The sequence below is a fragment of the Schistosoma mansoni genome, assembly GCF_000237925.1.
Source record: "Schistosoma mansoni, WGS project CABG00000000 data, supercontig 0062, strain Puerto Rico, whole genome shotgun sequence".
Lineage (NCBI taxonomy): Eukaryota > Metazoa > Platyhelminthes > Trematoda > Strigeidida > Schistosomatidae > Schistosoma > Schistosoma mansoni.
This window is the reverse complement of record NW_017386029.1, coordinates 607978-633603: the sequence shown is the minus strand read 5'-3', so window position 1 is coordinate 633603 and position 25626 is coordinate 607978. Positions and strand designations below refer to the sequence as shown.

Sequence of the window (25626 nt, the reverse complement as noted above, 5' to 3'; positions counted from 1 at the left end):
GACACTCAACAACAGCCTACTGTGGAAGAGAACAAACCAGATTCGAGTGGAGGAGGAAATCAGGAAGAAGCGCTGGAAGTGGATAGGACACAGATTGAGGAAATCACCCAACTGCATCACAAGGCAAGCCCTCACATGGAATCCTGAAGGCCAAAGGAGAAGTGGAAAACCAAAGAACACATTACGCCGAGAAATAGAGACAGACATGACAAGAATGAATGGATAGAACTAAAAAGGAAGGCGCACGACAGAGTGGGGTGGAGAATGCTGGTGGGCGGTCTATGCTCCATAAAGGGTAACAGGAGTAAGTAAGTAAGTAAGTAAACGAGGTAGCATCTCTAAGCCTCACACTTAGAATATGGCTGAAAACCAAGTACACTAGTCTGTACCTCACGAATAAGTCAATAAATGTAATTATGTTTTGGAAACTGTTATTTATTTCATCCTTCACTATTGTTAGCATTGTATCGCATTCCTTTGTTTATGTTTACATAAAGACCTGAACTCAGTACTTATAACATAAAACTTCATTCGTTATCTACCAGGATACCGAGTCACTATAGTTACCATCACATTGAACATTTATGATGTTTATTCCTAAGTGTTCATGTTTGTAGATATACGGAGTAAGTAGCTTACCAAATAAGGCATTAACTTTTGAAGAACTAGATTATGGGCTTCGAGTTCCAGTATAGATATCAACACTGAAATGCGCATTCATCCAGCTAAAGAGCCTCGAATAGGACGAAATGTACATCTTGATTTGGATTGTTAGCCACAATCCAAGCCTAATAACCTATAAATTCTTTGTATACAGATTTCTAGTCTCATTTTGTCGACAGATTCACGTTACATCATGATTATTTAGTACCACTAGTAATGATTTCCTCATCCTTCACATGAATGAACTACACTAGTTATAATATCCCTGTACAATTCCTAGAAATTATGTCGAACCAAGTCTCAAATGTGTTCGTCAATGTTCTTTTTCTTTTTACTCTTTCTGAATACCATATTTCTTTTGCATAAATTCATTTCAATACTGTAATATTACATTTTTCTCTTTCTTTTTTTCAAAATAAATAAACAAACAGATTTTATGATAGAATTTACCCGACGTAATAATCATTATAAATCTACGTCTAAATCTCGTGTAAATTCGTCAAATGTGAAACTTATTCAAATACCTGCACCATATCTTATGGATCATAAAAAGCATTCAGTGAATTGCAGTACAAAACTACCAATCATTTCAATGACACCTGATACTTCGAATTCAATTCAACAACAATTACAAAAGAAAATGATGCAATATTGTTTAAATAAGTTGAAACCTTCAACAACTTACATGTGAGTTTATCTTTCTTTTGACGGATGTGGCTTTTTCCATAGAAGGAAACATAGTTTATTTTGTAGATCATACTTCAGATGTCAGATGCCTTAAACTAATCAGGCTATGAAGCTGGATAGTGCGTGTTCGAATCACACAGGAAACATCATTTTCCTCAAAACTATAGATAGGCTGTACTGATGAGTGCCAACTAGTGTGAATTACAAGCTTTCCCACCGACACTACTTCTAACTACCTAATATCTTAACAAAGTGCACATGACGTTGAGTCCCTTAAACTAGTGGCCACACTGAAGTTAATGATTGATAGACATTGATTACGAGACATTCGTGACATCGGTTACTCATTGATCAGTAATCAATTTATTACAACTTTCAACTAATATAATAGTAATGATAATTATAAAATATTCTAAAACATGAGTACAAAATGCATGCAGGTTTACAGGCATGATCACGTTGATACTAATGATAATATATGTGTACACTTTCCGAAAAGACATAATTTCTAGGTCACTTCTAGGTACTCCGACTGATTTCAATCCACGTGGAAAGTCGCCCATGTATCCACTTGTCTCTTTGTTCTACGGTATTTCAATTTCGATACATGTATACCATTACTAGTGAATAATCAGTGTATTCAATTATTGTTACTATTTATATTGGATTGCAAATACTTTTTCAGTATATAAAAATGTTTGACAAAGATATCACGATGATCAGATATCATTATTATTATTATTATTACTATTATTATTATTATTATTATTATTATTATTATTACTATTATTATTATTATCTTATACATATCCATATAAAGCTTAGCAACAAACTGGTAATATCTGTTTTAACGGTTTCGTAGACAAGAAATTTTGAATGCTATTTTACGGTAGTAGTGTACTTTCATTATTCGTCCTCCCGTCTTTGCTTTACGATAGTCTATACTAATAATGGTTACCATTATCATCAATAGTAGTATTAGTAAAAGCATTGGACACATTTTCCATTGAATTCATTCTGTAAGTTATTGTCGATTAAAAATATTATAATCTTTGTTGAAATTGGAAAGATTTCATCTGCTGTAAATATTTCCTTTTACACTTGGATATTTTTTTTCACTAACCCTAAACTAGCATGATGATTATGAGTTTGGCGTCTTAATTGGAACTAGTCAGTTAAGACCATAGTTTAAAAGATTTTTATTCTGGAGTATTAAAACCAGCTGTCTGTTTTCTATATATAGAGTTAAAATTAAAGGTGATAATTGAATTAATCAAAAGAAATTATCACTTCGAAAAAGCTCCAAATTTACTATGGTTTTGTAATTACTAATAATGCACTGCTTAGATTAATCATATCACTGGAATCGTAACACTACAGAATTAATTATATTTTATCGTAGAAATCAGTATGAAATTGATTACATCAGTTACATAAAAAGTAATTTTCACGAATCCAATCAATCTAAATATTCCAATCTTATGGGATATCAGTCTCAACTCAAGTAGCTCAGTGATAACGCCTCCGATTGTGAAGCTGAGTGATTCAGTTTCCTATCTCACTAGGAGAACCAGTCTTTCCAAAATTACGGGCATCTCTTACTGATGAATGCCAACCAGCTTGAAGGCTAGTTACTGATTTTTGTCCTGACTACATTCAATCACTTAACACTTGAATAATCTCCACAAATCCCTAATCTAATACTGATTTAAGTATTCGGAAATCTTAATGGTTAAGATCACGAATCAATTGGAGCTAGACCACCATGGAAAACATGGAAGCACTGGACGGTCGTTTCGTCCTACTGTGTGACTCCTCAGCAATACGCATCCACGATCCCGCCCCGTGAGATTCGAACCCAGGACCTATCAGTCTCGCACACGAACGCGTAACCTCTAGACCACTGAGCTGGCCGTCGTCCAACGGTGTTAATGTCTAACTTCAATTAGTCCACGAAATTGAGCAACAGTCCACCATTGTCCTCAGTGAGATAGTAACTCACTGAAGACAATTGTGAGTATGTCGTTCAATTATATTCATTTATAGCGTGATCTGCGATTAAGTATTAAATTAACGTAAAGAAACATTATCCTTAAGAACAGGAAAAAGAAATACTTTAAGAAGAAATATCGGTAATCACTTCTTTTAATGCATTGGTATCTACAAGAAGAAACTAAACAACCTCTTAAGGTAAATCCACTCGTTTTGCCAGCTCTTAATTACCATGTTAACCTGTATGTTAGAAGGTCATGAAAATACTCTAAATAGTAGACTACTTGAGCATACTTGAACACAATTAGAATAAATGTTGTTATACCATTCCTTTGCAATTTAATTAATCTGGTTTCGATTTTGCATCAATATTTTTTTCTTTTGAAAATCTTACCATATGTAATCTGATATTATCTCACCTCACTGATAAACAGATCCAGTTAGTAAGATAAACTGAGTTATTTTTTTAGTAATGTCTTATATAAATCAATGTTCAATTTGTAGTTTTTATTAGAGAACTATTATAATGAAATCAAAATTAATTTCAAGATGTCCAGCAAGACACATGGCTTGTATTGGTTTTTTTTTGGAATCGACGATCACATGTGAAGTAAATCAACTAGCTGATTTCTTGAAATATTCATTCAGGCCTACATAAGAAATAACTAATTGAAAGGATAAAGTAGACTAAAATGGTTTTTATCATGCACAGCATAGACTGATTTCAGCTACACAATTGCTGACAAACAGGAAACATTGGAGAGCCCTTTAGTTTGCGTATGAGACTCCTCAATAGTACGCATTCATGATCCCACCTTGCATCGGACACAAAATCTTAAGGTCTAGCGACTGACGCTTAAACCCACATACTATCGAGTTGACATCCAATCGTTTTAAGTTTCTACTTCAATTAATTCATCATATTATCAATCATCTTCCAATACCATTGGTGGATCTTCAGTAGGGTGATGGGAATCTGCTCTATTGTGAGGTTCTGTATCAGAATGATACAGTAGTTCAGTGCTTTGTGGTTTTCAATATTTGTCTAACTAAATTCAGTCTGTGTTACAACTTATAAACTTCAATAATCTGCATGGTCCTCCCCCTCCCCCAATAATAAGATTTTATAGACGAATCTTACATTTACAACACAAATTGACACAAATACGATCCCCCTTTTTTTCCAGCACTTTATATTTCACTGATCCTAACAACTATCAGTTTATTACACTTGATCTGCATTAACTATGTATAGTATTTATTTAACATAAATATAACTCTGTTTCTGGTATAAATTTTGTAATTAATGTAAAAAACGACTAAATATTCTAGAATGGTAGGTTTAGCTGTATAATTAATTACCTAATAAAGTATTCAAATTTGTAGCAACAATGTGAATCGAAATCTTTGATAAACAACATTTTCTGTTGTTTTCTCATTTAGCCATATCCTATAATTGATGAATTTCTAAGAGAAAAATGGATTTAATAATTATTAACGTAAAATGAGCTCAAGTCAGTACCTTACCCACCCACCTCTTTTTGGCTTTTCAGTGAAACCACAATTCATGGGTGACTTTAAAATCAGTCCCATACAACGATCACTTTCCCACCCCATGTTTCTAAAAGATATCTCACCTTTCGCTCCTTCACTTATCTCCTGATAGACGTCTAAAGTTGTGTTAACAGTCCTATGAAAAAAAAACTGCTAATTGAATAATGTACATATTGTCACTGCTTTCTATGACTCATCAGCTCGATTACCCAGTTAAGTGAATTGATTAGTTTTAATCTATAACTTGATCTTCTGTCATCAAAATAACTTTTAACGTTTGGTTTGCAATCATTCGGTAATCAAATGAGGTCATCCTGATAATTATAGGATGATCTAATTTGAACAATATATATATAAACTTCCTTCTTTGTATTTTTATAACTGAAGTTTAGTATTTTGTTCAAACATTATTATTAACACATGGAGAAGTTCATTACCACCCACTCTACTTTACTCTTTTTTTACTAAAAGCAAATCACTTCATACATAACTTAGTCTTCGACTAAACATTTGATCTGATTTGTAATTACAACATTTTATAGTGTACATCACGAATTGATCCTAGCTAGATGATCATTTTAAATTGAAGTACATTAGATAACTGTTTCGTCCTAGTATAGGACTTCTCAACAGTGTAAAACTTCGATCCTACCAGGGGTCAAGTCCAGGGTTTTAAAGTCTTGAGGTGATCACTTAACTTTTAAACTTCTGAGTCGCCATCCAATCGTTTTCAAACGTAATCAATTCGTGATATTGAGCAATCATCTTCTATTGTCATTGGTGTGGTACTGCTTTAGATCCGACAAGGTTGAACTCTATTTTTTTACCGCTTCTCACTATGATTCTGGGAATTATTCCTTTAAATTAATTACTAGTGAACACTTAATTATTATTACAATTGATGGTCATTATTTGTGTCACTCTATGTTATCTATATTTATTCTTATTATCAATCTTATAGTTTCAATTTACCCAATTTGGCATTGCGTACTACACATTTCAAGACGAACTGTTTTATTTAATTTAATAAAATATCCTGACCTCGTATGCTCTGATTTTAAACGGTTTATTTGTCTTAAATTCGGTCATCTTTTCTGGATCATTAATTTAAATATATCGCTGTAGAACCTGATGGGAATTCATTCATATATCTGCGTTTTCCGGAAAACTTCTGAATATTCTCCAAACCTCCTTCACGATTGGTTGTATTACGTTCGTTCTGTATTATTTAATTCTACTTAAAAATTATCGCTACGGAACAGTCAATCATTCTCTAAAGTATCCTGGTGATCACGACGTAAATATAAACTCATAGGAATGTTGTGGAAAAGCGAATCATATTAGATATACAAGGTTATATCGATCTAACTTTACTTAATATTACAATTATCTATTTACTTAAAAGTTTATCAATCTATATTGTATACCGTCGTTTTTTTATTTGTCGATGGACTCACATGGTATATGTGTTAAATTGCATGAGATAACGAAATTCCATATTTAAATGTATCTCGCGTAAGCTGATTCCATTTTATCTGCTTGTAAGTAGTATATTGGGAATTTTAAAATTTGTATTGCTGTTAGAGATTTATAAAGTTTAGTTCCATTTTTGAGTAGTTTATTTCACGAACTGACTTCAGATGAACGACTAACAGAAATTAGAGAGCACCGAATAACTGTTTCGTATTGATATTTTTCAGCAGTACCCACATTAGACTCCACCAGTTATCAAATCAGAAACCTTCAGTCTGTAGTTAGTATATGAAAGAAGTTTGAAATCTTGACTAGTTCCCTTATTTTAAAAAACGTATGATATCAATTTAAATTTCTTCATCATTTATACATCGAATGTTTCTTCTATGCGTTTTTCTATTCATTTTCAGTAATTGATCTCCTCACAGGAGGTCCACTTATCGACTTGGAATACTCAGATGACATAGTCCTGTTTGGTGAAGACGCTGACAAAATGCAGAGTCTTCTGTTAGAACTGAGTAATAATGCCAGGATGTTTGGGATGCGTTTCTCCCCATCCAAATGTTAATTGTTGTTCCAGGACTGGTCTGCATCAACTCCTTTACTAAAGATAGGGAGTGAAGTAGTCGAACGCGTCGACAACTTCACTTATCTTGGAAGTCCGATCAGCCCTAATGGGTTGGTGTCTGAAGAAATCTCAGCACGGATTCAAAAAGCTCGTTTGGCTTTCGCCAACTAACGTCACCTATGGCGAATACGAGATATTCGTCTATTAATTAAGGGACGAATATACTACGCAGCAGTTCGTTCTGTTCTATTTTATGGCTGTGAAACATGGCCATTAAGAGTAGAAGATACTCGTAAGTTCCTAGTATTTGATCACAAATGTCTTAGAAATATTGCTCGCATCTGCTGGGATCACCAGGTAAGTAATGGAGAGGTTAGACGCAGGGTATTAGGAAATGATAGTAAATCAGTTGATGAGGTTGTGAATCTTCACCGACTGAGATGGTTGGGCCACGTGTTACGTATGCCTGAACACCGATTACCACGACGCGCTATGCTGACTAGTATTGGGGATGGTTGGAAGAGAGTTAGGGGCGGCCAAACCAAAACGTGGCTTCAATGCTTGAAATCACTAACTTCTAGTCTGAGCCATGTTGGTAGATGCAGACTGTTACGACTTGACCTAGCCGTCGCCAATCGTTATGTCTTGATCGAGGCCGTAGCTAATTGTTAGGACTTATTCAAGGTCGTCGCTGATTTGTTATGTCCTTACGAATTTAACGAGGACGTAATTCGCGTAAATTGTCCACCAATAGAATACGATTTCTACGACCTTCACACTGTGACAATGACGTTCGATTAGTATGAGTAATCTAGCGTCCTTATTGGTCCGTATCCGCCTAACCCGTCCACTTGAGTCCAAAACACCAATAGCAGCTGCTGTAATGTGAATCATTTATTTCAAACATACTTTGTCTATATACCAAACAGGCAGACCACACCACACCATAAAATAGAAAATAATATTTGTACAAAATCAAGCCAAACGTGGCTGGAAGCGTGGGAGACAGTACTCAATAAACCGAGTATAATTTAGGAACGATAAATCATATAATAATAATCAATAGGTCAAAATGAGGCTAATAATAAGATGAATATAGACATAGATAATCCAGTTACCGAATAGTTACACCATAGGAATATAAATAGAATAATAGTCTAATAAGAGGTCCCGTAAGTTATCAGTACTTACTTTTTTCCTAGTATATAACACAGACTACTTGATTGGGGTCCGCGTGACTATCGTAACCAATGGTTGGAGACTCTAGGTGACGTGGCTCAGAATCGATCACAATGGCGTAGATTTATACACTCTCTGTCTTCCCTTAAACCTTGAGATTAAAATCGCTTCACATCTTCCTTTCTTCCTTTACTATATCCTTATATACAATTTTTCTTTTATATATTACTACCATTAAATTAACTATTATGAATGTGGTGTTCATCTTGTTGTGCTAATGAGGTATGGCAACTTGGATGGATGAATACATCTGCGTGGTCCTACGTTGTAGCTGACTGACTGTATTATAAAATAAAAATAGCTTCCACTTGGAAATTCTCGGTGCACTCTTAATGTACTACAAGAAATGCACTTTGTAATTAGCCCCAATCATAAATTTTTAACTAATCACCCATTGCAATGAAACAATTTTTATTTGATTATTAAATCATTAAGACATAGAGTGCACATATACACTTATTTATAAATAAATTTCACTAACAATAGTTCAAGAAGATAGCAGTTTAATTAATTCTTTCAGCATGTATATTAATTTTGTAGTGAAATATGTGTAAACACAACAATTAAATAAAATCAGAAGGGGTTTTTGTGGATATTATAGTAATTTTATTAGTTGAGATCATGAGTCAATTGAAGCTAGACCACTATGGGAAACCTGGAAGCACTGGACGGCCGTTTCGTCCTATTGTGGGATTCCTCAGCAATGTGCATCCACTATCCCGCCTCGCGAGATTCGAACACAGGACCCATCGGTCTCGTGCGCGTGCGCTCAACCTTTAGACCACTGAGCCGGCCGTCATTCAACGGCGTTAATGTCTAACTTCAATTATTCCACGAAATTGAGCGACACATCCACGATTGTTTTCAGTGAGTTACTATCTCACAACAGACTCATGATCTCAACTAATAAAATTAAATAAAACATTTCTTTTTATTCAATTCGGGATTCGCATATTTTCCATCACTTACTGTTTCAAGCTAGATAACCAATGAAGATCAGGAAGCACCGAACAGCTGTTTCTTCCTAGCTTGTAAACAATAAATATTTCAAATATATATATATATATATATAGCTCATTAACCAACAAAATCACTTCGATCAATTTCATACAAACCGAAGAAATGAAATGACAACTGAAGAAAAGACAAACATCATCTACAAAATAAACTCTTCCATTTGTGAGAAGCACCATGCCGGTCAAAGAGGGTTCCCTCTTCATTTTGGTCTGCATGAACATGCATCTGAGATAGTATTCATGAAATATGTCTAAACCACCTAAGCCAATGTTTTAAGTTAATAATATCAAGTAAATTATCATCACTGCGTCTGAACCACTAAGTTACTATTTCATAAATACACAAAACTAATGTGAATAAATGTAATCTAAAAACCAATATTAGTAGTATTACTACTGATCTTTTCTAATATATCATTTTATGTTTGATAAAAGGTAACAGTCGATATAAAAAACTGAACCAAGTTTAAATAGTACAACGGAACAATATTCTTATTGTTCCGCTGTACTGAGACCACTCAGTAACAAATGCAACCTATGTATAAAATATTCAACCAAAATAATTTGAATATAACTTATTTCGTCACCTAATAAATGAATAATTAAAGGTCATGCATCAGCCGATAAGTATTCATTACTTCCACTCGTTAGTCAAATGAAATTAAAAATAATTGTAATCCATTGTAAATGATTACAACCAATGCTAAACTGTTTCACCTCTACCTAAAGTAACTAGTTATTACCGATGTATCAGTCAATTCCTTCGGTATGTCCTCAAATATATCTCAATGTTTCTAAGAGCCCACTGGTAACCACCAACAATCATTGATAATATCAGCAAGGGTTTGTAATTTTCCATTGTTAATATTCGAGAATGAAATTGGTCAGTATTTGTCCTCATTTGTGAATCCTGAAAGGTTTTCCTCTTGTCTCACCCTATTCGCCACTCATCAGCTGGATATACGTGCATCTTAGTATTGGCGTTCACACTGAGACTCAAACTCAGTAACTTAGTGGTGGTAATCTGTACTGAGTAGCTCAGTAGATAATTCGTTTGATATCCGAAGCAAAATTTCAGTGTGAATATCAATAATCGGGTACAAGTACTCCCAGTTGAAGAGTCCTGAATAGGAGTAAATGAGTGTACTGAATTCCATTATTGACCACATACCAAATATAATAACCATTGATATTGCCTCAAAGCCTTCAACAACTTACCTCTACTGTTCAGATTATTATTTGTTAAATACTTTTATTTTTCGTCATACTGAAAGTCCATTGGTATAAATCTCAAATTTATAGTATAACCATTCAATACTTGTTTGACTATGATCAGCGGGTGACGTTACCTATGAAAATGAGTCCCGCGTGCGGAATCATGGATGCACACTTCTGATGAGTTTCATATTGGGAAGAAACAGCCGTCTAATGTCTCCAGGTTTTTAATGGTGGTCTAGCTTAGGTTGATTTGTGAATTCAACCGTTAAAGTACTCCAATCTCCACAAGTCTTCATACTGAAAATGATAATTGTCCATTGTTAGTAACAATAAGTCATTTTTACAACACTCGGAGTTTTGGCGATCTTCACTAAACGGTTAACCCCGTTAAGAAAGAGTGCTTGCTTCGTTACATCATCTCTAGAAACAAACTTACACAGTTAATGAATTTCCTACGAATTTTCTCTAAGTTTCATCAGATTTCTTTAATGTCCCTGTTTGATCTGTTGACCATTTCGCATATATATCCGACAACCTATTTGCTGCTACTTGATTACTAAAATAACAGTCGATACAATTGGTATCCTAACTTCCAACCCCAGCTGTTAAAAGCTGACTATTTAGTCCATTAATCAATAACACTGCATATGATTACTGACCAATTGAAGCTTATCACTTCATCTTATACACAGAAAAAGGATACCTCAATATTGTTTAGAAAAAATGTGTGCATTATCGAAATTTTACCGAAATATTCGATTTATAGTTGACATCAAATTATCTTTTTGGCGATCCTACAAAGTATAATTCTTGATGGGGTCATGGATTTCTTCTGCTGAGAAATCCCATTCTAAGATGAAAATGTTGTCCAGTGCTTCCTGGTTTTCAACGGTTCTCCAACTATCATCAGTCTATGATGTAATCTATAAAATTCAACAATCGCCATTAACTCACTATACTAATTAATATTATCATATTCCTACTTTATTAGTGCCATATTGAGTTCTTTTTATCAAAAATTCATTGTTGTTTTTATATGTACAGATTACGCATACAAGCAGTGAATAAATTTGGTCCAAGTGAATATTCAGCCAACATTGAATTTACTACACTTTCTCCATTGCCTAAAGCTCCAGTTTTTAGTCAATATACAAATTTAACATCAAACAGTGTTCGATTAGAATGGAATATGTTGGTCGATGAGATACTCAATTCTGATACTGATGATATGGATAATGTTGATGGTGATGCTGACACCGCTGGTGACGACACTTCAACTGATAATTATGTCAATGATGAGACAGAAGAAAAGATTCATAGTGACGAGACAAAAGAAGTAAATGTTGAAGATGGGACTAATGTCAAGTCAAACTCTTCCTCTCGTTTATCGAATCCACTCCACCATCACCACCAACAACAGCGAGAAAGGTTAAAAAGACAGAACGTGGACTTGAAACCGGATGAAAGCCAATTAATATTTACATTACAAATGAGCAGAGAATCTGATTTAGAGTATGTTTTAGAAAATATGTTTTTAAAAAGTTGTTTATTGTTTTAAAATTGATCTGTTTAACGAAGATTTAATCTTTTCTTCTCCGATGGATTCATTATCTTAGATCATGCTGCTATGATTTTTTCTCAGTGTACTTTTATTCCGATAAATTTTCCTGTTTTAGATTTGCTCTAAACAACTAGTTTTGTTTATCAACTGAGTGTTTTAATATTTCTGCAAGTTTCAGCTCCGTACAATAGGACTGTCTTGACGTTCGTATTGTGACTTTGATATTGATGGACAGTTGTTTTGAGTCATATATGTTATTCAACTGTAAGAATGCTGACCTTGCTTTGCCAATCCTTGCTTTTACGCCTGCATCAGATCCTTCTTGTTCATCAATAATGCTACCCAGATACGAAAAATTTTCCACGTCTTCCAGAGTTTCTCCATCAAGTGTGGTTGTGTTGGTGTGTAGTATCAGTTTATGTGTTAAGCCCATATACTTTATTCTAGCTTCTGGCCAAGCCAATTCGCCTATCCATTACGAGTCATATTTTGATCTTGTTAATTATTCGCTTATTAACCTTGACTACTTTTTTATATGAGCACATGTGTATGCACACTTCGTATCTTATTCATCATATGTCTGTCATTCATTTTTGTCTGACTATAAATGTTGATTAACGCTTGCTTAAAATGAGTTGGCTTCCCCGCTATCTCCAATACGCACTATTTTTGCTTCACTCTCGAGTTGGCTTACCAACCATCTCCAATACGTGTCATGTATGCTTCACTCGCTTACACTTGCTCATGTGCTCACAGCTTTCTGGCCTTCATTATTTGTCAGTAAAAATGTAGTTGCCGCTTCCCTTTGCCTTCTGATATTATGCACCGTTAAGATTGACATTATAACGGTTATCGAGGCGATCAATTAAGGAAGCACGGCACTACAGGTGTTCTCCGTGTTGTATTTGAGGATGGCGCTTTCACCCTTGTGTCGTTGAGGCCTAGTGCTACAGAAGCTGCTGCTACATTGCTTGTCGTGAAGTTCACTTCTTGATGTGTATATGATTGAAAGACTAGGTCATTCGCGAAAACCAATCGTGTCTAGTTGATTCTGAGTTTTCCATTGTATTCCGTGTTCCCCTGAGATGTGTTAGTGTTTCTGTGCTTCAGTTGGTATGTTATCAGGTCCTGATGCTTTCCCACCCTTGATTTGTCTGATGGCCATCTTGGTTTCGTCGATCGTTGGTCGAGTGACAGCTATGGGAAAGTCTGTGTGTACAGCTTCAATGTCCGGTGAATTCGATAGAGCTGGCCTATTTAGGAGTTCTTCAAAGTGTTCTACACACCTGTTTATCTGTTCTTGAATTTCAGTGATTGGCTTGCCTTCTTTGTGTTATAAACTCGTCTCATGTTTCCCTCTCTTACAACTGTTTAGACTGTCATTTCTGGGTCTTTCATGAATTGCTGCTTGTCATCTCTAATGTTCCTCTTCACTTGCTTGTTTGCTTCTGTGTATTCAGTGTGTGCCTTGACCATCTCTGTTCTTGTTCGACCGTTGTTAGTTGCTCTTCTTGTTCTTCCTTTCTTCAATCTTGTCTAGGGTTTCCATCGAGATCCATTCCCTATGATGATGCTTCTTACAGCCCAGCACCTCTTGATATGTTGAAGTTAGTGCTTCTTTGATTCCTTCCCAGTTGTCCTCCATAGTCGTTTCTTCTTTCAGTAGATCCTGTAAGGCTTGAAACCTGTTGTTGAGAGTTATCCTGTATTGGTTGAGTTTGTCAGTAACTGGAAGGAAGGTTGTATTGAACCTCTGTAATGCTGTTTGTTCAGTCGTACGGTGCATCTTCAGATTCAGTTTCACTTTTGAAACCATCAGGTGTTGGTGATCTGAAGCTGTCATCTCCTCTCCTGGTTTTGTCTTCTTCCATTGACCTTGTGAATTATTTAATGATATATATATATGATCGGTCTGATTCTCTGTAGTGTGATCCGATGAGACACATGAAGCTTTGTGTATGCGTTTGTGGAGAAAACGTAGTGTAATCTGCAACAATTTTTTGAGTGATCATAAATTTATAAATCTCATCATTCTCGTTCCTTTCACTTGGTCAGTTTATGTCTTTCGATGTTACCTTCATACTCGGTGTTGTTCATTCCAACTTTAGCGTCTAGGTCTCCCATCAGGATGGTGAGGTCGTTTCTTGAACACTTCGCTATGATGAATGCAGCCTTTCATATAAATGATCTTTATCGCCGTCGTTGCTATCATTGGTGGATGCATAACATTCATTGTGATTCCCTCCCCCTTTGCTTTGAATGATCCCTTGATGATCCTGAGTCCATGAGATTCCCATCCTACAAGTGCTGTCCGTGCTTCTCTGGTCAGCATCAGAGCAACTCCCTGTGTGTGCGCGAAGCATCTTCTTCCTCATGACCAGAGTACAGCAGCACTACCCGTTAACCTAGCCTTTTCTGTCCAGCTTGTCCCATTGGTTTCATTTATTTCGAGAACAGCTGAGTTGTATTTCCTGATTTCCGCAGCTATTTAACTGGTCCTCCCACTCTTTCATATTGTCCGGACGCTCCGTGTACCTTTATTTTAATTGTTGCTGTGGTTGTCAGAAGAGTCTTAGGTCTAGTGATTCCCGAAGAATCTCGGCTTTCATTACGAGGTTTCAAAATTGTTCCGTATGAATATCCCTTAACTTTCAGGACAGAGTTTAAATGGTTTAAATTGTTTATTCTGGTTAGCGTTTTTTAGCAACCTTCCTCATCTGTCCATGCTAGTGACCGTCAGTAACCGTAAAAGAGCTACATGCGGAGTTTTCATCTTAATAGTGAGGAACTAATTGAAAATTTTCATAAGCATCATTCTTTTATTTACTGTTTCTCCCTCCACTCTAATTCTTACTTCTTCCTTCTGTCGTTTTACTCATTTAGTGTTTTCATTTGCTTGCTTCAACTCTTTGTCGTGTATCTTTCTGTAAATATTTATGAGTTGTTGTGTGTGTACGTGAATAACTGAGCAAAGCCTAATGTCTCAATATGTCGCTTTGGAAGGAAGAAAGCTGAGACGACGGATGAGTATTAATTCGATTCTGAGAACTGATCAAAAGTATACCTAAATACTTTAACTTCTATGTTTGAATTACATCGATCTACAGTCAGATTTTGAGTAAATGAAACGGAATATTACTGGACATTGACTGATCAATGACACAATTCTCAATATCTTTTGATTGCATTCCCATTATCAGGAAAAAATGTAACTAATTTACTGATTTATGCAATTACTCCTTCCTTTTTTGGTTGAACTCATGTGGCTACCTCTTCCATTCTGTATCAACTTGATAAACGATTGTTCTTCATAACAGTTGTACAGTGAAATTTGTTTTTTGCTATTATAGACACCGCATTTAACATAATGTACTCGTTCAAACGATTCGCATCTACCCATTTCTCTGTCGGATCCCTTTTCTTTTTGACCTAGAAACTTGCACAAATATTCTGATAATGATTACTAATCGTTTTTTTCTTCCTTTTTAGTGGAGAACAAATAGAGCTTTACTTTATTCTCTCTCCCCCCCAACAGTTTATATTTTATTTCTACTGTTTTGTTATCTTTTGTTTAGTTTCTCTTATACATCAATTACAGTTGTGATCATTTAAGTTGCTGATTATGATGATGGTAATGATAATGATGATTGCCAGCAGTTGGCAACTTTTGTAACCATGTTATTTCTGAAAATTTATTCACAAACATTCACATATACATTTATATATATATCATAGTTACTGAACATCACTTAAAAAAAATCATTAATGCACATCAAAAACACAAACATTTTGATAATAACTTGGTTAAATGTGAGTGTGTTAACTTCAACCAGTCGATTCATTCAATTAAATTAAGCTGACTAATCATCAGGTTTAAGATTACGTTTTTGTTCGCTATGTCTTCCTTTCACCAATATGTCATAAAAAAAATACTGGTTAATTTATATCATCATTGAAAGACACACAGGATTGTATTCTCCTGTATGTTTTTTTTGTTTGTTTTATTCGACTAAATCAATTAATCACAATACATTTTTGTTGTTCTAAATGGCTCCTTTACATCACATCTAAATAAAAAAATTATCAAAATGGAATGATGAAGTATCTACACAATGGTTAATTGTTCTCGTTTTTCAAATACTATTCGTTAATAAGCTAATCGTTTACGCCAGACAAATATGATGTTAATAACTAGTCAGAGGTCACTTACTGTTAATATCTTAGTTTTATAGGAGACAATTGATTTGGTTGAAATCATGACCATTGAAAACGTGGAAGCTTAGTGGTTCAGGGGTCAAGTGTTCGCTTACGATACCGAAAGTTTTGGGTTAGGTTCCCGCGTGTGGGGTCACTGATGCGCACTGATGAGGGGTCTCATGCTAAAATGAAACGGTTGTTTAGTGCTTTCAAGTTTTCAAAGATTGTCTAATTTAGATCAGTCCATGATTTCAATGAAATTGAACAATTTTCACAACCGCATTCTGAGAATAATCTATTTCAACCGGAACGCCTCAATGATAGCGTCAGTGACTGTGACACTAGGTTATATGGATTTAAATCTCTTGTGAAGCAACATTTTTCTCAAGATGACAGATGCATTTAATTGAGTTATAATAGTAAAGACTAGGCATCGAAGAAACGACTCGAGAAAATATAAATCAGTGAAATAGTAAGGACGTTTTGAGGAGTTTGGAAAGTGAGGATCTAATGAAGGACAAACAGTGAATGCACCTGCGCTATTGCGGATGATTTTGGGCCATGTCAACCAGAGCCTCTAACCATCAGTTAAGATAAGCACCGTGACCCCAACTAGGTGATCTGCACCTGCCTACATAGCTTAGTCCAGGAGTCAGCTCTTTGGCCTGCTCTGCCTTTCTTCCAGCTTATTCCTACACCATCCGTCATCACAAGTCGAGGTAGGTAGTGGATGAGTATGCTTTATAAATCTCCTAATCATCTCAGTTGCTAAAGATTCACACTTCGTCAATTGATTTTCCATACCTACCTATTACTCTGCATCTAACCTCAAAATAATTCACTCAATGGTCCCTCGAAGACATCTACGATTGAACACTGGTAGCCTATAAATATCTTGTATTCTTAAAAGCCAAGTTTCACACTCATAAAGTAGAACGAAGCGGATTTCTGCTCAATAAACTCGTCCTTTAGTTGGAAAGCAGATATCTCACCCACACCACAAATGAAGTGAGTTGGCAAAACCAACTAGGCTTTCTGAATTCATGCTTAAATCTTCTCAGACACAAATCCACAAGAACTGATGAGACTTCTAAGAAAAATGACATGATTGACACGCTCACTTACCTCACTCCCTGTTATTAATTCAAGTGTTAACGCAGGTCAGCCGTAAAACAGCATTTTGCATTTGGAGGGAGAGAAATACGTCCTTAATATACAAGCATTGTTGCTTAAGGCGATCAGAAGACTCTTTATTTGGTCAACATCTTCATCAAACATAACTGTATTATCTGCGTATTCTAAGTCTCTACATTACTGTGCTTCTACCGTAAGTTATTAATCAGTAAAAATTTTAATGTCTTTTTTATTTCATTTCATTTAACAGTTGGACAACAATTTATGAAGGACAATCAAATATGCATAAAGTGAATCGTTTATCTGAATTTACAATTTATCATTTTCGTGTTTGTGCTATGAATACAACTGGTTGTGGATTGTATAGTGGCATTCAAACAATTCGTACTCAGAAAGCATCACCACCAGCTGTACGAGGTAAGGTTGAACAAAATATTAGGTTTGTATTTTTTATATTGTAATAGAGAAAAAAGAAATAAAATAACGATATTATATGCTCATGCCGACCAAATTTGGAGTAAAAAATTAAGCAACTATCAGTTTTGAATCATAGACACTGTAATAGTAAAAAGAAAATACCACAAAAACTATTGTAGATAGGTAATGGTTTAAGATTTCTTTGTTTTTAATATTCAAAACTATGTGTTGATCAGTCTTTGATTGGGATGTAAGTTTTTTTAAACTGATGCTTTGATATTGTAATCATAATGGTACTATGTTTTTGATAGTGGCTAACACTCCAACACAGTTATATCCATCTCTCTAGTCCCATATAGAATGGAACACATATCCCAGATTTCACCGTTAGCCTCTAGATACAATATAGTTAAGAATGCATAAAGATGTATCTGCCCAAAGAGCCCACATATAAATACAGTTTACATTACTGTGTGAGTATCATGACTCAGTAGCCTACTAAATGAAGCATTAATTCTTGAAGCTACATTTACTGGGTTCAAGTTTCAGTACACACATGAACACAGATGTGTAAGTTGTACATCTATCCATATGACAAGTCGCGAATGGTATGAAATATGTATCCTCAATTCCAATCTTAAATGACTACTACTTTAAATTTGTTTTCACTGACCAAAAAATCAATCAAATTCGTTCTCTTCTTTTTTTGTAAAATAATATTCTACATTATTGAAGTTGGTTAATTACATTATGTACATATCACCTATATAGAATGAAGGTTATTTAAGAATAATGACTCTAAGGTGTACATTATTTTTTAATCTTACTTCAAAATCTCTACTCTATATGTAGTAAATGTGATTTCAATGTTATTATGTCACATGACTTTTATCTTTTGTATTGTATCATTTTGCAAATGATAAATATCCACTATAAATATTTCTCACTTAAATCTTTCCATTATCATAAACTTTTTGTACAAATGAGACTCACTATTCTAATTTATGTATAATTTACCTTAAATAACTAAGATGATGTAGTACATAGCCCCCAAATGCCCTGATACGGCCGAGAGTGGGGAGAGTCCACTCTCTCTTTCGAAATGCTCTCACACGGCCACGCGTACACAGCCTCCGCCAGGGAAGTCCTACTCACTGCCTTCTAGCGGCATTACTGTTGTTTACAAAATTGAGAGGAGGAAAAGCGAATATCCGGCGCCCTAACCGGATTGGTGGATACGGAATGTTCACCTAGGGGAGTTGGAAAACCCTGATTCCAAACCAATGGTGCACATGGGCTCCAGTACTCTGAGGGAAAAATGGCGTATGAACCAACTGTTGGTCACTGGCTACCATGGAACTGCATCTCCTTACGATGCTCCACTGCCTTGTGGACCAGACCTTTAGGTCAAAGGCTCCGGGTGTGGCCTTCTAAGTAAACCACCTGCTTCAGTTTGGGCACCTGAGCAGTATCATAGCCCTCACACAAATCAAATAAGATTTGTGTGGCGCATATGTATCTGGTGCCCCTTTGTACCAATATTTATGTGTTTAAATAAACAAATGTAGTACATAATTTACATTGAAAAATGTTTAGACCACCTAGAAGTGTTAACCAGTAATGCTGACTAGTTTAAGACATGGTGATAGGAAGCGGACGAATTAGAAATTGGTCAATGAGTTAAAAGTTTTGCCTACTCTAGACTCCGATTCATAATTCTACATCATCGAAATAATCCCACTGACAATATATTCTGTTGTTGGATCAAACATTCATTACAAACCATTTAGTCTTTTTTTCTCTCTGTAAATTAAGGTTGTTTAAGAGTGTAGTTAAAGTGTAGTATTTCTCTCGAATATTAATTGTTCACTGTCACAAACTAAGCTCTTGCTTCTAGTATTCCGCATTCGAATTGAATATAAACGTCTCTGGAGGTGGGTAGCAATCATATTTGTCGTCGATTCGTGTATTATCAGTACAAATCTGTTTTCTACTATTTCATTCAAACCGATAGGCCATATGAACGTGTGAATCACTACGTAGTTTGTCTAGTAGTATTTACCTTACATCAGTGGTCTATGTTGTCAAGCGTTATCAACCTTTTTTTAAGGTTTACGACACCTAGAACGTAAAATGAAACACTTTTGCACTCATTCTTCCCTAAATTGTCATGTAATACTGATTTATTTATTACTACACAATCCATTTGTTTCGAAAAATTTATTATCTTGAAACTGTTCAAAATGGCATATACCTAGTTTATCCAATAAATACACAAGCTGATAACACGATATCAAATCCGCCAGGGCGAATCGATTCTCATGATTATAGATAGTTCTTGCTGATGAGTGTCAAATAGTATGAAACCTAGGTCAAGCGGGATTTCCTACGGACTACCTTCAACCACTGCCTTACAGTGAACGCTTTACAATTAAACTACTGAGATTAGAGAATAAAACACTTCGTAAAAAACTTAATGATTTTTCAGAAAATTATTTTGCTTTCTGTTATAATTAATCACTAATCACGGAAACTTTGTCTATATGGTTATAACTTTTAGGATTGAAAATTCTTGAATTAAATTCGGATCGTTGTCAATTAGAATGGACTCCAGTTAATCAATTAGGCATGGATCCCATTATCTATTTGTTGCATTTACTCCCAGTCACAGCCAATATACAACAATCAACCAATTTAAATCAGGTAAATGTTCATTTGTTTATTTACTTGGTTTACATTCTGTACGCTTAAACTATTCTTTCTTGTTTAATTTATTATTGTTTTTAAAAATTTGATTTGATCCATTTTTCTGTTTCCGTTTTGATGAAATATAAATTTATTTTGTATATTTCAACGTGTTTGTCTGCTTATCTTTTATATTTGTTAAAAACCAAATGTTTATGACACTGACCTTTTCTCAAGGTTCCTACAAATATCCGACCTTCAAACTCTTCTAGAAAGTGGAACTATGACAGTAACAGAAATCATTAAGCATTTATTTAGTTTACAGTTTTGGTAGTTTCTGTATAGGTGTTAAAATTAACAAAAATTTCTATAGTTCACATCACGAACTGATCTGAAAGATATTTGGACAGCATAACGAACTCACTGAAGTTAGTAATGTAAATCATTGAATACCCAGTTAATGACCTAAACACTGACCTCTCGTCTGCAGATCTCAACGTCCTGTGTACTTTCCTCGGTAGGGTTATGGCTGTGTACTGTGGTTCAGTCTTATACTAGGGTGAAATAGATATCCAGTGCTTCCCCGTTTTCAATCCTTATCTAACTATGATCGGTTGGCAATGTATACTGTTAAATCCAATAAGCTCTGCAAAACCATTTATAAAGCGTACATGAACTAGGCGGAGTTTTGTTCCCTGAGCTGGATGTTTTGGTTGAGGAGTTTTCATTGTCTTTCTGAACAACATCATCAGCACAAACTTCAATTAGAAGTGAACTGTTTGAATTTCTCCAAATATGACTCACAGCTTGTTCTGTCGATTTCAATCTTGATTGATTGTTGTTGACCTTTAACCTGTCATTGTTCACTTCTTTATTTTGATTGTATCTCCCACTGATTTGATTCTTGGCCGTATATTCGTCTGTGGTTTTTCTGATTGATTGATAGATTGGATCAATTTCAATGTTTGTTGATTACCGATTGACTTGAGTACCAAGCTTCTGAAAATTCTCTCGTGCTTTTAGGTTACCCGCTATCCAAGATCTTAATATTTCTTCAGTCGGATGTATATCCACAGTTGCCCACATGCATTGATATAAGTGAGAATATGTCATAGCGTTTGACTGCTAATTGATGTTCATGAGGGGAAGATGAAGGGGGTGTCCATTTTGTCCGATGTAAGTCTAAGTTGATGTTTGACAACGTCTGAGAATATTTCACAGTGTTACAGATCCATTCACTCTTTGTCTTCCATTAGATCCTAATTTTTGAGGATTATTTTATACCTTTTATTCTGTGAAATCATTCATTTTCCTTGAATCCCATTCTCTATGTCTAATTTTTTTACTATCTCTGATACTACTACTTAGGTATTCATTTTGATCAATTCGTCTTCCTGTGTTGATGCTGTTGAGGATTATGAGATGCTCAAATATTACATTTAAAGAGGAATCAGTTTTAAAACTTACATGTGGATTAAAGTGTACTTTATTCATTGATTTTCAGTGTGTTATCGTTTTTATTGATTTGTTCAAGACAGTTTCACTGCATTCATAAATCCACTGTAACTTTTTTTTCCAAAATGACAATTACTCGGTCTGATAAATTTTATAATTAATGTACATTGAATAATCGATATGTAATTAGATTAACTTGAGTGTAGTTTAATTCTTCTGAGATCTTGCTCAATACATCTTCCTTAAAAGGTTTCATTTCTGGCTCATCTATGAATAATCTTCTAAGTGCTGTGCATTAATCTTTCAGTTTATAGGGTTCCCATAGGTTCCATTTCATAACAGAAGAATTTTCCAATCGTTCGTAATTGGAAATTTTAGGACTCAAGTTCAATTCACAATCTCTTATTTTGACAACTTTGAACCAATGCATAAATGTGTTAAGTTCTACGATGCTTATTACTGATTTATCCAGTGAATTATAAAAATGATTGGTTCATAACAATATCATTGTTAAAATATCTATTTTACTTTGTTATCACTGTTATTTCCGATTTTCATAGGTGTACAGAGGAAATCAAACAGCATGTCGTATAACAGGTCTAAATCCAGGCTCTGAATATGTCTGTCGAGTATGCGCTGTTCGATTGTGTCAGCCAACTGCCAAATTACCTGTTATTAATAATAGTACTACTACATTTGAACAAGAGCAATCTAAGGTAAATGCAAAAAAATGGGTTTGGTTCTTTATAATTATCATTATCCCTATCATCTATTCCACACTTTTTTTGTCTAATTTTTTTCTGGTACATTCACTTGTTTGTTCAAACCAGATTTGAAACCTACATGGCGGTTTTTTGTTGCAATTTTTAAAAAATGTAGGAAATCAACTGTCTTAAAATTCACTTGGTGTTGTTTACTTGTATCATCAAATAATCAGAGGGCAGTTTGTAATGTCCACCAACCTTTACTCCCAATTTATCCATTCTGGTTTCAACTTTTTCATTGCACAATAGACTTAGATATCAACCTGAGGGAATGGCCATAAAATGTATTTCAGTTTTCATTGCCCTAATACATATATCTATAATGATTAGTTTAATTTTTAAGTGATTATTACAACTACATTGATTGTTCACTGAATAATAAGAAAACTAATATGCAGTATTTGTCTAGTTCTATAGTTCTTATCGAATTCCATCAATTAAGTTTGAATGTTGCTACTGATCTAAATAGCTTGAGTTCACATACATTATTTTTAAATAGTAGAGTTGAAGGCAATCAGCAAGAAACCTTGGATATAGTTTTCGAAGAATCATTATGTGTTCACTCATCTTTCATGTATTTTAAACCGACAATAAGAACTAATACTTGGAATTGTTTGTTTGGATCTTCCCATTGATGTTTTTTTAGGACTGCAGCTGGTCAGTCTCTAATTGGCATATGTGCATATTGTGTGTATTGCCTCGATATAGCCTAAATTCACAAGCATGGCTAGCAGTGGAATCCAGGACGCACGTTTCGTCCTATTTGAAGCGAAAGATACTGGGTTCGAGTCCCAGAGTGAACATCAACTCTGAGATTCAGGTACATCCAGCTGACGAGTCCCAAATAGGACGAAACGCGAGTCTTGGATTCCACTGACAGCCACTATCCATCTTTGCTTATAATACTTGGAATGTTTTCTTTCGTGTTTATGTATCTCCTTCTGTTGAAATAAAAGACTACAAATTATCACTTATATGGAGAGATTGGATATATTTAAAACCGCCACAAAATAATGTATCTATTTAAATTAAAATTTACATCACAGACTGATCTTAGTAAAACAATTATTTAAAACCAGAAAGCACTGAACAGCTATTTTTCCTATTTGACTTTCCATTTTTTGGGTGGTTGGAGGTAGTCAGTAGGAAGCTCTGTACCTAGATTCTGTACTAGTTGCTACTCATCATCAAGGTTTCACTGAGATCCTGAAGGGACTGATGCTCTCCGTACGGTTGCGCCTTTCTAACAAGTCCCAACTGACACGAACCCAAAGTCCAGTTCATCTTGCCGACTACTTCCAATCACCCAACATCAAAACCATAGTTCTTCTAACAAAAATACACTTCATTACTGTGTATATGAATGATAAAATACGAGACGAAAAACACTGTGAAAACATAGACTAACCAAATTAGTGGATAATGAATGTCCTCAGGTTTTTGAAGCGAATAATACAGGCTTTTAGTGATAGGGATATATACACGGACAATCATCAGTTTTATGAGTCCAGTATAATGATGAGCTATGTATTTCAAGTTTCATCATTATCATTCATTAATTAATATTTTAATATAGTCTATGATAATTATCACATACATCTTTTGGAGAAGTGTATGATGGGAATAATCAGTCAGTTTTGTTCAGTATACCAAAAAGAGAGATCTCGAATACGTCATATCAATAGATTGATTTTTCACCGATTTCTTAGGAAACTTCTTCATTTCTTATCGTTACATATTAAACAACTATAAACTTTTTATTAAATAGCCGAAATATGGCTATTCCGTAGTATTCATGATATTTATTTATTTTTATATCTCAAAATTATGATGTATAGGACAATCCTAAAATAGATTCTTCTCAATATCAAATCACTGAACTGCCTGGACCATTTTCTCCTGGTCTTCTATTTACAACTCCACGTCTCACTAAAGATACCCAGTTTGATTCCACTTCATCGTCAGTATCACCATCACCATCAGTAACAGTATCAGCAAGTTGTCACCTATTTAGACAAAAAGATTCTCTTTCGTATAAACGATCAAATGGTTTGTTAAAAATTCTATCCTCTCCATATTATATTATTCGAAATATGATCTCACGTAATAGTAGTAATATTAGATCGACAAGTGTCTATCCAATACATGACTCGTCTAATTGGACTACACTGTCAAAACAAGATCATATTCATTCAAATCAAGTGATTGCTACAGGTACTTCACCCAACTCACCGTTGCATAATAATAATGTATCAGATAAACGTCGTAGTATTCTACTCCATACAATATCTTCAACAACATCATTATCAACACAGTCAACAACAAACTCCACATCATCGCCAAGAAATCAATCAAAACAACAATTATCATCACATCACAATTCAAAAAGATCTCATTCTCATTGGTTTCGTTTTACTGATACACAATTAGCTTGTTTATTACTAATTTTATTCAGTTTAGCAACATTATTAGTTGCAATGAGTTTACAATATGTCTTGAATGTACATTTGAAATTATCCAATCCTACAACAACAAGCAGCAGTGGTAGTAGTGGTAGCTTTTCATCAATGGATTTATCACCATCATCATCTGAATCATATGGGATGAGATTAAAACTCAATCATGATAAGAAGAATAACGATGGTAGTTCAGTGTTTACTACTACAACTACTACTTCAAAAAGAACAAATCAGAACGTTCATTCATAAGTAATTTTGGTCTTATATCTTTTGTTCACCATTCATATATACATATATAGTCATTAGTGTGGAATTTCTCCTGATTATATAGTTAAACGTTTGTAAGGCTGTCGTCGTTGTTGTTGTGTGTGTATGTGTAGTCACGATAGTGCATATTCTTTCTTTCTGATATAAAAAAATCATAACCCTATTCACCATGTTGTTGAAATTCAAGTATATCTTATCGTCGTTTCTTGTTAATAATGGATTTATTAATCTACCTCTGTTTTTTTGCCTAACTTGTTAACTTGCCAGTTTTATTCAT

The 25626-nt window shown here is 34.7% G+C and overlaps 2 protein-coding genes across 2 annotated transcripts in view; both read left to right on the top strand.

The window, feature by feature from the left end:
* Smp_175050 (factor for adipocyte differentiation, putative) overlaps window positions 1-1354 on the top strand; it is a gene marked incomplete at both ends in the record, with an annotated part of 49251 nt that extends 47897 nt beyond the window's left edge. Inside the window, one exon of the mRNA XM_018790549.1 lies at window positions 1095-1354. Coding sequence (XP_018646180.1) covers window positions 1095-1354 — 260 coding nt within the window. The remainder of the gene's footprint in view (window positions 1-1094) is intronic.
* A 10092-nt stretch (window positions 1355-11446) lies between these two features.
* Smp_173270 (factor for adipocyte differentiation, putative) lies at window positions 11447-25331 on the top strand (the record flags this gene model as incomplete). The annotated part of the gene is made up of 5 exons (XM_018790548.1): window positions 11447-11922; window positions 17553-17719; window positions 20280-20422; window positions 22420-22575; window positions 24462-25331. The coding sequence occupies 5 exons, from the start codon at window positions 11447-11449 to the stop codon at window positions 25329-25331; spliced, it is 1812 nt and encodes a 603-aa protein (XP_018646179.1).
* Window positions 25332-25626: the final 295 nt, after the last annotated feature.